The 14,229-nt window shown below is 47.7% G+C and overlaps 1 protein-coding gene across 3 annotated transcripts in view; it reads left to right on the top strand.

Moving 5' to 3' along the window:
- SORBS2 (sorbin and SH3 domain containing 2) overlaps positions 1-14,229 on the top strand; it is a 147,026-nt gene that overhangs the window by 43,206 nt on the left and 89,591 nt on the right. Inside the window, exon 7 of one of the 3 annotated variants that reach the window (XM_054989732.1) lies at positions 13,505-14,005. The exons of the other annotated variants lie outside the window; for them this stretch is intronic. Coding sequence (XP_054845707.1) covers positions 13,505-14,005 — 501 coding nt within the window. The remainder of the gene's footprint in view (positions 1-13,504; positions 14,006-14,229) is intronic. 3 annotated transcript variants of the gene reach the window in all.

The following is a 14,229-nucleotide window of genomic DNA, read 5'->3' as shown; positions in this document are numbered from 1 at the left end:
GTTTGTGGAAAGATCGGTCTTGGCTGTCTTTGGCCCCAAACGCTACAGTACTCCATTTAAGTATCCACAGATGGGGCCATGTTGAGAATTAGATATATTGGTTGATGACAAAGCTGGCTTCTTTCGTCATTCTTCCATTGCCCCGTGAAACTACAGTGAGAAGACATTCCTCAATGTCCTCTGGGAGTGGACATCTTAGGGTCAAAATATTCAGTATAAAAATTCATGTCAGGACACAGGTTCCCAACCTGAACCACGTTTATAGATTTCAACAGGGACTCACTTTTTAAAATGCTTTCCATTTTCCCATTTGGCAGCAAAAGGGGCATGTGGAAGGGAGAGATTTTTAGTCTCTCGCACCATTTTTGCCTCCAGAAACTGCACCAAAGGAGTCCTTGTTCACTTTTCCTCTGGCACTGTGTGCCCTTCTTAGAGCATGTGAAGCCAGAGGAAGGGGCAAACAGGAGCCCCTGGTGCCATTTCTCATGGTAAAAATGTTATAGGAGGGAAAACTGTCTCTCCCTCTCCTATACTTCATTTGCATTCAAACAGAGAACTTTTTGAAGGTGAGTCCCTGTTTGAATATATAACCGTGAGTCAGGTTGGAAATCTGTGATCTGACGCTTGGAATTCATGCCATGTAATTTGATGCTTAGTTTTAGAATCCCACAGAGATTTGCGTTCTGGGGGAAAGCTACTTTTAGTAGCCTTCTACTGTTGCCAGGTTTTGTAAAAACATTGCTTTTGGCAGTCTCTTGATAAAACACAAGCTAAATGACCATTTACATCTTTTTGAAAAACAGAGAAAAGCTCATATTCATGTTTTGCTTCCTTGCTTGTGCTGTATGCTACAGCATAGATCTCAGACTCATGGTCTTTATATTCTAACCCCAAACTGCATGTTACAGATTACAGCAGCAGTGGAGATACATAAATTACTCTTATAGATTTGCACTCATCTTACTAACATATGAATCAGACCTTAATCTTCCTATGGGAATATCAATTGGGAATTCTCAACACTTCACACAGGAGCTGAGATAATGCATATATTATTGTTAATTGCACAATTACAAAACAGAGGTAGACAAAAAGAAGGAAGGGAAGTTTTGGGGGAGCAGCTTGCTAGCTGCACAACATCTCAGTTGAGTTTGTAGCCTTCCTGCCTATAGATATAATGGCTGTGTGAACCGGTGGGTACGAGCTGAAGAGCAACAGCCGTAGCACTGTTATATTAATGTAATTAATATAATGTTGATATAATTAAATATTTCTGTAAGCTGCTTTGAATCTCTTGGGAGAAAAGCACTTACACAGAATTCCTGATGTATCCTGTACTATATCTATAAGCGCAAATAAATCTTCCAAGGGCATCCAGCCATTCAGTAGCTTGACTAAAATTAAGTCTTTAGCTTCCTTGTGTCTGAATAAGGGAGCTTTGACTCTTGAAAGATTATACTCTGAAAATCTCATTGGTCTTTAAGTTTCCAGCGGACTAATACCCTGCTGTTCTACTGCGGACCAACATAACTACCTAACTGAAACTAACTTCACCTCCCTGTTTGTGAATTACAGTGCCATATACGAAAGAGGAAGATATCTTCATTTCCTCTGATATTCAAGCATATTGATCTAGATAAGTTCATCTTCGTTCTTCTGTGCCTCCACACATGGGGACTGCGCAGGCGCAGGCCAGCCGCCGGAGAATTTTCCATAGCTTCTATAGCTCCGAAGGGGCCGTTCGTCGCGCGCCTCAGCGACCGTTTTCCCGCCCAAACGGTCACGTGCTCCTCCAGCGACCAACGGCCCCTTCCCTCAGTTCTCTTCTTGCCGCCGCTGGGAGAGAACGTTAGCTTCGTTGCTCTGCGCTATTACTTGTGATTGATCTTCTGGTTTATTTGGACATCGGTTTGGACTTCGGACTTCGCTTTTGGATACTGATTTGGACGGTAATTAACGGACGGTTTCTGACTCGGACTGGTTGACCTCTCTTATTTGCGCGCCCCTGAAGATGGCCTCAAAGGCGCTCTTCAAGCGTTGCCTGAAGTGCCATACTAAAATGGCACAGACCGATGGCCACGACCAGTGCCTTTTTTGTCTGGGGGAGACCCACAATGTGACCGCCTGTAAGATCTGTCAGGGGTTCACGCATAAGGCCCGTCAGGATCGGCAGGCCCGGCTGAATTCCTCCCTCTGGAAAGCGGTCATGTCAACAGCAACACCGCTGCCCTCCCCCAAGGCTGGCCCAAGCCCCTCTGTCGGAGGGCGCTCGAGGGCGGGTTCTGTGTCCTCCGCTCGGTCTGCACGCCCCGCAAGTGCCGCAGCGTCGAAGACAACCTCTCCAGCGCAGGGTTCGGCGAGGCCGCCCCGAAGCGCTTCTTCCACCGCGTCGGATCCGAGAGCTGCCGCCTCGGGACCGAAGATCGTGGTTCCGAGCCCTCGGTCGGAACCGACGACTGGGTCGATTCCGGTGGCTAAGCCGCGCTCGTCATCATCCAGGGCTGCGTCGGTACCGAGATCTTCTTCAGAGCCACCTGCAAAGAAGAAGAAGACCAAACACCGTCATCGCTCTCCACGCTCGGTTCCGACGGAGGAGGTCATCCTGATTCCACGCACTCCGTCTCCTCACCTGGGCTCTCCGGTTCCGGAGGATGTGCCGGACCCGGGCGCGTTCGAGGTTGTACCATCGGCACCTTCCCCAGTAGCTGATCCAGGCCCGCCTCCGAGTCGGCGGGATCGGTCGTCTTCTGGTCACCGCTCACCAGCAGCTGCTTCCAGTCGTGAGCGACGTCGGTCCGAGGAGGGGAGTGTCGGTTCCGGGCGATCGTTGGCCTCCCGTCATCGTCAAGCTTCGGATCTGCCTCCCGCTTTCCATTGCCAATGGGAAGGGGCTCCTGGTTTCGCATACTCGGAACCGAGGCCCTCGACCTCTAGGCAGGCATGGTTCCCTCCGCCGGCCCGGGGAGAGGAATCGCACAGTTCCGAAGGGGAGGACGTCGGCAGCGTCGGAGAGTACGGTTCCGAGTCCTGTTCCGAACCTTCGCCAGACGACAACGTGGCGCCGAGCAGTAGTTCTCCATATGAAGATTTGAGAATCTACGCAGATCAGATGGCTCGGATGGCTCAAGCTTTGGAAATGGATATCTCCTCAGCTGTTCCCCAAACCAAGGACAAGCTGCTCAGGAGGGTCTATGCTGACAATCCTGCAACCGTTGGCTTCCCTATGCTTGAAGGGATAGAGGAAATTGTCGAGAAGGTGTGGAAGGTGCCCTGTGACCAACCTGCCACCTCGAGGAGGATTGAGCAGCTTTATAAGATTAAACAGGGCACCTGGCCATCATTGTTGAAGCACCCTCCGCCTTCATCGCTCGTCACGGAGGAGTTCCAGTCTCGCCGCTCTGGAGCACCCTCAGCACCACCTGACAAGGAGGGGAGGAAGCTAGATGCCCTAGGTAGACGGCAGTATTCCATCGCGTCCCTAGGGTTGAGGATTGCCAACTACCAGACGATTATGGCTGGGTACCAACTCTACCTTTGGGAAAAGTTGGCATCCTATGTTGGCATCCTCCCCCCTGAACAGAAGGCAGTGGTGTCGCTCCTGCAGACAGAAGCTGTCCGCCTGTCGAAACAACAGCTAAATGCAGGGAGCCATGCGGCCGACACGGCAGCTCGTGGGATGACTTCCGCCATCGTCCTCCGACGCCACTCATGGCTGCGGTCTACGGCCCTTTCCCAGGAAGTGAGGTCCCGGGTGGAAGGCTTACCTTTCGAAGGGGAATCACTGTTCTCCGCGTCCACCGATGAGGCCTTAAAGAAAAAGAAAGAGGACAGGCAGACGGCACGGTCCTTGGGCCTAGCTCCCACGGACAAACCCGCCTACAAGCCACGGTACGCTCCCAGGTACGGCCCTTACCACTACCAGGGCAGGTACCAGCAGCAGCGGCCGAGTTACCAACCGTTCCCGGCTTATCAACAGCGGCACTACCCTCCTCAGCAACAGCCCAAGAGGCGTAGGCCGTTCAAACCTCGTTCCTCGCAGCCTCCGTCCCAACAGAAGGAGCAGCAGGGCCCGGGGAGGCAGTACTGACGGGTCAACCCAGCCGTACCACCGAACTTCTCGGACAGACTGAGGCCATTCCTCTCGGAGTGGGAGTCAATAACATCTGACTCATGGGTCTTAACTATTGTTGAGAAGGGGTACGGGCTGGAATTCATTGAACTGCCGAGATGCTGTTCACCGCTGACCGCTGTCAATAACACTATGGCCGAGCTGGACACTGAAATAACATCGCTCTTGGCCAAGGGAGCTATAGAGGAGGTGCCCTATGAAGGCTCTGTGAAGGGGTTCTTCTCCAGGTTCTTCCTAGTCCCCAAAAAGGACGGGGGGTTGCGTCCCATTCTGGACTTGCGAGGCCTTAATGCCTATTTGAGGGTGACTAAATTTAAAATGGTAACGTTGGCAACTGTGCTTGCCCTGCTCAGGAAGGGGGACTGGTTTGCGGTCCTGGATTTGAAGGACGCATATTTTCATGTGGGGATACGTGAGGAACATAGGAAATACCTGAGTTTTGTCTACCGGCAAAGGGTTTTTCGATACAAGGTGCTCCCCTTTGGCCTGTCCACTGCCCCACGGGTGTTCACTAAGTGTGTTGCTCCTGTGGTCTCCTTCCTTCGGGAGCAGGGTTGCTCAATTTTTCCGTACCTTGATGACTGGCTCATCGTGGCTGAGTCTGAGCCCAGATTAGCCCAGGACCTTGATCTGGTGCTTACCACATGCGACCGATTGGGCCTCGTGGTTAATCTAGAAAAATCTAAATTGGTTCCCAGTCGTACGGTCTCCTACATTGGTGCACTCCTGGACTCTGTGAAGGGTAAGGCTCTGCTCCCCCAGGAGAGGGCTAGGTCCCTAAAGGGTCTTGTGTCCATGTTTAAGAGGAACCGTTTTCAACCGGTACGCACTATCCAGTGCTTGCTGGGCCATATGGCTGCTGCTACTTCTGTAATCCCCCTCGCCAGGCTGCATTTGCGGCCTCTCCAGAACTGGTTTGTACGAAGGTATGATGCTTTTCAGCACCCTCCGTCCCTCAAGCTCTCCGTTCCTAGGAGCATACTGTCCTCGTTGGATTGGTGGCTGTCTGAGGGCAATTTATTTGGAGGTTTCCCTTTCGGTTATCAACATCCTGACATCACGGTGACCACTGATGCCTCTCTGCTGGGATGGGGGGCTTACTGTGGGGATGTCTGTGTCCAGGACGTCTGGACTGAAGGTGAAAAGGCGCTCCATATCAATGTTTTGGAACTAAGAGCCATTCGTTTTGCGCTTGTGTCCCTTACAGCTCTGCTGCGAAATCGTCACGTGTTGGTACAGACAGACAACACCACTGCCATGTACTACGTGAACCGGCAAGGGGGCACAGCGTCCATGACTCTCTGCCGGGAAGCCACGCTCACCTGGCAGTGGGCGGTCAAGAATGGCGTCACTCTGCGAGCCATACATGTGGCTGGGTCAGACAACGCTCGGGCGGACGCCCTGAGCAGGGTTCTGTTGTTAGACCACGAATGGGAGCTCAACGACGGGTGCAGTGGGCTGATCTTCCAGATGTGGGGACACCCGGTTATAGATGTGTTCGCTACGGCGGCGAACGCCAAAGCCCAGACGTTCTGTTCCCGAGCAGGGAGCGATCCGCTCTCTATTGGGGATGCCTTCCTGTTTACGTGGAACCAGGGATTGCATTACATGTTTCCGCCCTTCCCCTTGATAGCCAAGGTCCTGTGCAAAATAGAGGAGGACAGGACAGACTGCATCTTAGTGGCTCCTTTTTGGCCAAGGCAAGTCTGGTTCCCAAGGCTCCTGCAGCTATCTCAGCGGACCTATGTGAGGCTGCCCCCTTGGCAGGATCTTTTGAGGAATGGGGACATTCTTCACCACGACCCCGGGAAGCTGCATCTGGCAGCTTGGCGGATCGTCCCTCCTCATTGAGTTTTTCTACGCAGGTGGAACGGGTCCTCTTGAATGCCCACAAGCCATCTACCCGGCGCTCTTACGAGGCCAAGTGGCGGAGGTTTGAGACCTGGGCACGTGAGAAAGGGGTGGTACCTACGGATAGCTCCCTAGGGCTGATTTTTGACTATTTGTGCCTCCTGAGGGACCAGGGATTAAGGGTTACCTCCCTCAAGGTTCACCTGGCAGCTATCTCTGCTACCCACTCTCGTGTTGATGGTAGCACGGTTTTTTCCCATCCAAAGTCCCGCCAGTTCCTTAAGGGAATGTTCAACCTCTACCCACCAGTGTCGCCTCCTGTACCACAATGGTCACTGTCTTTGGTGCTGGCACGGCTAATGTTGCCTCCCTTCGAGCCTTTGGCGACCTGCCCCTTGGACCTGCTGTCGTACAAGGTGGCATTCCTAGTGGCTATAACCTCTGCCAGGAGGGTCAGTGAGCTCTCTGCGCTACGGTCTGACCCCCCCTTCCTTTTATTCCATCCCAATAGGGTGGTATTGCGTCCCTGCCTGGGCTTCCTACCTAAGGTAGTGTCCACTTTTCATCTGTCGCAGGAGATATCGCTTCCTGCATTCTTTCCTCACCCCTCTTCCAAGGGGGAAAAGGCGCTGCACACTCTGGATTTGAAGAGGGCGCTAGCTTTCTATCTGGACAGGACAAAGGGCTTCAGAAAGTGTCCTCACCTGTTCGTGTGTTTTGGGGCCAAGGACAAGGGCAATAGGGCTTCCTCGCAGACTCTGTCCAGGTGGATTGTGACGGCCATTAGTAAGGCCTATTCCCTGGCTGGGGCGAGTTGCCCGCTGCAGGTTAGGGCCCATTCCACGCGGTCCCAGGCTGCCTCTTCGGCTCTCCTCCGGGGGGTTCCGTTGGCCAGCATCTGTAGGGCAGCCACCTGGTCCACGGCTGACACCTTTGTCAGGCATTATGCTGTAGATGTGGATACAGGGCGAGATGTGGCTGTGGCCAGGGCTGTATTGCATTCCCTTTTTTCCTAAGGGGTTCTGGGATGCTACGCTATCATGCTACAATTTTGTAGTTGTATGTTTTATATGTATATATGCTTATATATATTTATTGAATATATCCTTATACAAGTGTGTATATATGGGAGTATATGGTATATATGTGTTATTTTTGTATGTATATTTGTGTATAGTTATATGTTGTTTACACTTGTTGATGGTTCTTGTGTGATACAATAAAATTGTGTTGGACTTCACCCCACCTTCCTTATTGTGTGAAGCTTGGTACACTCCCATGTGTGGAGGCACAGAAGAACGAAGATGAAAACAGGGTTGACATACCTGTAACTTATGTTCATCGAGTTCTTCTGTGCTGACACACAACCCTCCCTCCTACCCCGCTGTGAATTCCAATGCACAATGCTGTGTGGGCTATAACAAATATTGATGTCTATGCAGGTTGTGGTTATGTGTATTGGTTCAGCGGCGGCAAGGAGAACTGAGGGAAGGGGCCGTTGGTCGCTGGAGGAGCACGTGACCGTTTGGGCGGGAAAACGGTCGCTGAGGCGCGCGACGAACGGCCCCTTCGGAGCTATAGAAGCTATGGAAAATTCTCCGGCGGCTGGCCTGCGCCTGCGCAGTCCCCATGTGTGTCAGCACAGAAGAACTCGATGAACATAAGTTACAGGTATGTCAACCCTGTTTTATTGCAGTAGTGGGGGTTAATAGTAGGTATTCATTAAAGGTTGAGAAAAGACAGGGCTCAAGAGGGACAGAGGCTTGGTGTCCGTCAAAAAATACAGTTGGTGAGAACTCTTAGTTATGAATAACTGCTTGATTTTCTAACAAAAAAAGCGAATGTATTGATCTAAATTTTGTTTTGTTTGTGGATTTTTTTAGAGGCATAAAAAGGTTAGAAACTTGGTCGGCTAGATATTGGGGATTAAAAAAATTAAATATGCTAAGATTTACTTCAAATCACAGGTTGATGTAGCTGTTAGTCCTGCTTTTCTGTATCATCAGATGTATTAATTTATTTATTAGACTTTTAGTCTGCTCTACCCACAAGTGGGCTTAGAGTAGAGCACAACATAATAGTATAAAATAAGAATAAAAACAATTGTAGCAGTTATAATTATATTAAACATCAGTGCAGCACGCACAGTGCATCCCCGTTCTCTAAATATCAGGGCCCGTGGGACACGGTGGCCATCCACCTGAGGATAACCTAAATCGAGAGGGCACATGTTCCCCCCCACCACCACCTTACAGGAGGCCGGTTTTCAAACAGGAAGGAATAAAATATACACAGGGATTCAAAATGCCATGCCAATTCTATAGCTTTAAGGCTGAAAGTCAGAAAAGATTTTATATCTTCAATTGAGCATCCAAATTTTAAAATTTAGCTATGAATGAAATTTACAAGGTATTTTTACCCATTCATGTGTGTGCGTGCTTGGATTTTGTGTGCTTTTTTCTCTGTGTGGTAATTAACAAAAATCGGTTCACTTTTTCATCTTAGATTCTTAATTGTGTTTTGTTCTTTTGAAGCAAGGCCAGCAATTTGGTGTCACCATGTCTTGTGTATCCCTTTATGAACCTCATGTTAAAATTTTGAGACTGTTGTCCTCAAAGTTTATCACCCAGGAAAAAACTGATGTATATATTTAATATAAATTGTCCATTTAGGACTAAATATCCTAGTGAATGAGTCAGACCTGAATATAAATGGCCTATTTAGGACTAAATATCCCAATGAATGTATCTATGTGCTGAGACTTGTAGTAAGAGCACTGCGATAACAGTATCTCAGTGTGCTTGAATGTGAAGGATTTTTGGTTTTACATACGGTGGTGTCATGAGAATATTTGTTCCCATGACTTTTTTCTTGCGTGTTCATATGGTGATGGTTCCTTAGGAATATGACCCACATAATAAAATCGGATTTCCTACATTCCAGAAAATGGCTACACTAAGTCCCAGGATGTCAGATCTCACCATGTGAGAAACGAATGAAAACAATGGTTACATTACTGCTCCCAAAAAGTGGAAATGCAGTTTGAGAGAAAATACTTCTTTTAAAAAATAATGCCTGCAGTCTTGTTTTGTCCAGAGTATGAAATGGATGTCAGAGACAATCGGCTTCAGTCCTAGCTTTTGGAAGATGGTTACTAAGAGTCTCTCTACACAAGATGCCTGGGCACATGTTCGTCAAGTGCCAGGAGATGCAATGTTAGCCAGGAAGCATAGTTTTAAAAGACAAAGTAGCAGAGATCGCTCCGGAGGGGATGGATTCTCTCACAGCCTCTGGTGTGTCGAACTGTTTCCCATTGTGGAGCCTTTGCCCTGCCCGCCTGCTGCTTAAAACTTTGAATTAACCAAGCCTCAGCAGGGCAAAGGCTCTGGAATGGGAGACAGTTCGACACACCAGAGGCGGCGGGGGGCTGTGAGGGAATCCATCCCTTCCAGAGTGATCTCCTCTGGCTCTGTCTTTTAAAACTACGCTTCATTGCATCTCCTGACACGTGAAGAACACATCAGAAGTCTTGTGTAGAGATACTCTTACATTTGGTAACAAGAACCTAACCATAAGAGGCTCATATGCTAGTGCAATGATTCTTAAACCGTGAACAACAAATCATTAGCGCTGCTTGATACACTTTTGTAGGTATGCAAAACAGCGTAAAAATAACGAAAGAAAAGGCCAAAGAGATGTGTCAGAGCCAGCAGTAACCACTATTGAAATAAAACTCCTTCTGTATTAGAGCATAGCTGTTCTGAACAAGGTACTGAGCAATTTGAAAAGAGTTGGTGATGCGTTGCTAGGTAAAAAGCAGACAGTGCTACCATTTGTTCTGTATCCCTGAGATACTCTCTACACTCTACTTCTCGTTACCTGAGTTGAGTTTTAGTTCAGCAGTCTTTTAAGTAGCCACTCCTATGTATCAGTTGTAACTAGGGTTGCCAGGTTCACCCAGACAGTCCATTTTTTCTTGGACAGTTCGGGAGAAACATACTCAAAATTCCAGACACCCGGGGGAGGGAGGAGAAGAGAAGGAAGGGGAAGACAAGGAAGGGGAAGGAGCAGCACAGCATCGAGGAAGCCAACCCACTCACTGCCACAGAACAGACATGAGTGGACTTAGCCTGGGGGCCAGAACTGCTCACAGGCTGGGCCCACAGCGCCTCTGCCTCTCCGCTCCCTGTCGAGTGGCGCGCCTTTGGGAGAGCTGGGCTGGCCAGGGCAGCTTCCCACCACTGGCCCCCAGCTGCGTGGCTCTGCCTCTCAGAGACTCGAGAGCTGGGGCCTGCATAGCCAGGCATGGTGACGTCACTTCCAGAAGTGATGTCATCATGCGGGGAAGAATGTCCTGAGGGTGAATATCTGTGTGTCCCCCCCCCCCTCCCCAGGTTCCGGTTCAGGGAGGGAGAACGTCCAGCAACTGTAGCTATAACATTTAAAAATGTGGTGGTCTGCAAAGAAGCAGCGAACCCAAATAGTAAGTTGCAAATTTAACAGTGTGGTCCTAAGCAAAGTTACATGCTTCTAGGTCCATTGAAATCAGTGGACTGAGAAGGTCATGGTTCTGCTTAGGGTTATTAGCCAGAATTATTACTCGAGTGGTATGTTGCATAAACCACAGAAGATGGAGGTACAGATGATAGCAGTTGTTGCCTTTCCCATTGTTGTTATTTTTTAAATTGCTCATCCTTCTGGCAATGGCAGGTTCCTCCACAATGCTATGTTTTTTTGTTGCAAACAAAACTTATTTCAGGATGAATCTTGTCAAATATTGGGGCTACAGTCATAGATCCATTTCATTTGTCACATTGCTATTCATATTGACAAAGTGACTCCAGAGCAGGGATAATGTTTTTTTTTTTACCAGTTCTAACTTGGTGGGCTCAAAACAGAAGATGGGAAGTACCGCTCTGGCCACTCTCTTATCTGTGCTCCTGCCCATACCTGCTTGCTTTCCACCTCTGCTCCAGAGTTATTAAGCCTAGGGTTTCAGTGTTGGTTTTCATTTGATTTTATGAACTCCTTGGCTGCGTAGTTTATAGTAGCTGTACTGTGTTGGCGGAGGGGCAGGTTATGTGCAGATTTCCATGCCTTCTATATATTGTCCTTGTTCCAGTATTAGAAATGTGCATGGACTGCTGCTACCTTTTATAAGTAAAAAAAACACTCTGTGTATGCAGTAGGCAAGTTCTGCTCTTGAGGAACACATGTTCCTTCATTAACATGAATACACCTACAGATAGGCCACTTGAGATCCCTTGCTTTTGAGTTTTATAAATATTACTTGTTAGTTACATTTTATTATGGCAATATTTATGATTATCATTACAAAAACATTTAAAATAAAGTTCTCTACCCTGTTTTTCAGTCATACCCATAGTATTTAAAGCTAGTGTTTAAAGGTGCTAGCTACCTTTTAGTTGTTCTTATTTTTTAAATGGTACAACTTTTTGACAATTTTATCTGCAAAATGACTTGCAAAGGAATCACACTACGGTTGTGTTTTCGAAGTCAGCATCCTCCATCCTTGAGATAAAAGCCCCCTCACAACTTGGAAAAGCTCCGCTAAATAGCATTGCGGAGACACAATGGTGGCGGAAAAGTGAGCTCGTTTCACTGCCGTTGCAGCCACAGAGAAGGCACGATAATGTGCTCTCACCTGGGCCGATTCCACATGGCTTACCTGAAGCTGGGATGTTGCGGAACATGCCGGAAAAAACGCAGAAGATCGTGTTTTCTCACGCAAGTTTTGCGCGATATCGCGCAAAACTCACGTGACAAAATGTGATCTTCCGCGTTTTTTCCGGCATGTTCCACAACACATGGCTTCAGGTAAGCCATGTGGAATCGGCCCTGTGTTTAGTCGCATTCATTTCCACTTGTGCTCTAACCATCTGGCTCAACCATTTCATCATCCAAGGGGCATTCCAAACTCTACGGAAGGAAAGAGGGCACTCAGAGCCAAGCTACAAGTGACGAATGACACTTGAACGGCAAGTGAACAGACTCACGTGTTCATTTGCACTCCACTTGCACTCCACTTGATCACCACTGGGCGCACAATACGTGAGTCTGTTCACTTGCCATTCAAGTGTCATTCGTCACTTGTAGCTTGGCCCCCAGGGGCAATCGTGTCTTTGTACTCCACAGGTCAACCAGGGCTGCAACAGGTCTACAAACTTTATAGAATGGAAAATTCCCAAGAGACATCAGGAACCCCTCTGGATCCATCAACCCCCTGGGGGGGACTGTCCTAACTGTCCCCTAATTAGAATTCCAAAGACTCTTCATTGGACACTTATTTTCTTCTTAAATGCCTTCCAAGATTAATTTCCAGAGCTTTCTCCACTCTCCTTGCAATAAATAACATACCTGCAGAAAACTGCCAGATACTGATAGGATGGGGCAGATGCCCGAGCTGCCCCCAGTATCCTGTGCTAATCGGGAAGGGGCCACACATGCAAACCCAGTACAAAGGAAGAACTTCCTCTCTGTGTATTAAAACTGAAGGGCAGAAGAACAGAGCCTCGCCTGTCCTGCCTTCGTTGCCTTCCTTCTTCCCAGCTCAAGCAGTTTGGAGTGATACATCAGTTGCTGTACAGGAAAGAATGGAGTTGGAAATGACATGGAACAGAAACATGGAACATTTTAAAGATCTCTTGTTCTTTGATCAGTTGATGGATGCATATATTGCTGATGTACCAGTCTTAAGGCTTATCTCTAATGTTTGTTGTGATGATCAAACAGGAGAATCTTCCCTGAGTTCAGGGACACCCGTAGTGGTGTCTCATGCTGTCATTAAGTTGTTTCCTGTGTAGTTGACAATATTTTCAGAGTAACACGGGCATTTCTGCAGCATCAGGAGTAACCCTTCACTGTCTCAGTCCCTCTTCTAATTTCTAACCGTCAAGTTCTTTTACACCGTACGGGATGTAGGGCAGACAGGCAAATCCTATGCATCTTTTGACAGAAATTCCACCAAGTTTAATGGCTGTTATTTCTATGTGCATAGGATTACAGCCTTAGTGATTTTATAATAAAGGTCTCCGGTGCTGGAAATCTAGATCAGTCAAAAAAACGAAACGTGCATCTTACTTCTGTGGAAGTATAGATTATGGACTGCTTTGAAGATTAAGCTTATTTTGGCCAAATAGGCAGATGCAGTTTTGTGGTTAAAAAAACGAACTCTAATAATCATTATAGGCACTTAATTTAAACAAAACCTCTAACAATTCAAGTCTTGGAAACCAACATGAATGTTTATTCCAACACACTGCAGTTTCTGGCATTGCTTCTGTTAATACTTGATAAATTCACTTAGTTTGTTTTCTTTTTTGATACAGTTTCTTTCTTTCCTAATCTGTTTGTGAACTTCCTAAGACTGCTAGAGTGCTAGAAAACAATGTGTTTATCCCCCTTATATTCCTGCACACAGCAAAAGTGTAAGGAAAAGGGTTTAAAAAAAAAAAGAATAAGTTTAGTAATATGTTTTCTTATTTTTTGTTTCTCAAAACTCAGCTTGGAAACCAGAAAGTAACTGCCCATGTGATGGAGGTAAATGCTTCACAGACCCACAGACAAACTTCAGCTGAAGCGTCACCACTGCCTCCTCCTCCTCCTCCTCCTCCTCCTCCTCCTCTGGTATCGATTAACAGACCCTCTCTCTCACCCGACAGTGGCACCCACGTAACATCATTTATTTTGCCAGCACGTGATGACTTTTGGCCTTCACGCTTTTATAGAACCCTGGCCCTGTCACGCTTCTCATATGCATACCCGTTCTTAGCTCCTCCTGACAATATTATCCATAGGACTGAGACGGCCTCTGTCATGACAGACTCGGCCATGAGTGAGTACTCCTCTTGCACGGCGAGCGAGTCCTGCACGGCCATTCTAGACGAACTGCAGAGTTGTCACTATGATACTACTGACCGTTCTGAAACACCTTCCCCAACTCTGAGCCAGATGTCTGCCGTGTCAGATGGCACCACCTTAACCACCGCTGCTACCGGCTCTCATGTAATTATCCTTCCTCTTTCCTCCTCCGTTTGTTCAGTCAGGATTCCAAAGGGCGGGGGGGGGGGGACGGAAAGCTATTCTTTTTCACCCCATTTCATTTTAAATAAATGTGCTGATCATTAAGTACTCAGGTTCTGTGAGGTGATTTTTTTTTCTTCATATGGAAATTTTAAGCGCCATACCATAATATAAAGGTACTTGAAATGTACAGTTGTGTTATTTTG

The sequence above is a fragment of the Eublepharis macularius genome, chromosome 10 (genome assembly GCF_028583425.1).
Source record: "Eublepharis macularius isolate TG4126 chromosome 10, MPM_Emac_v1.0, whole genome shotgun sequence".
Classification (NCBI taxonomy): domain Eukaryota; kingdom Metazoa; phylum Chordata; class Lepidosauria; order Squamata; family Eublepharidae; genus Eublepharis; species Eublepharis macularius.
Note: the sequence above shows the minus strand (reverse complement) of the source record. Positions and strands in the feature narration are given on the sequence as shown.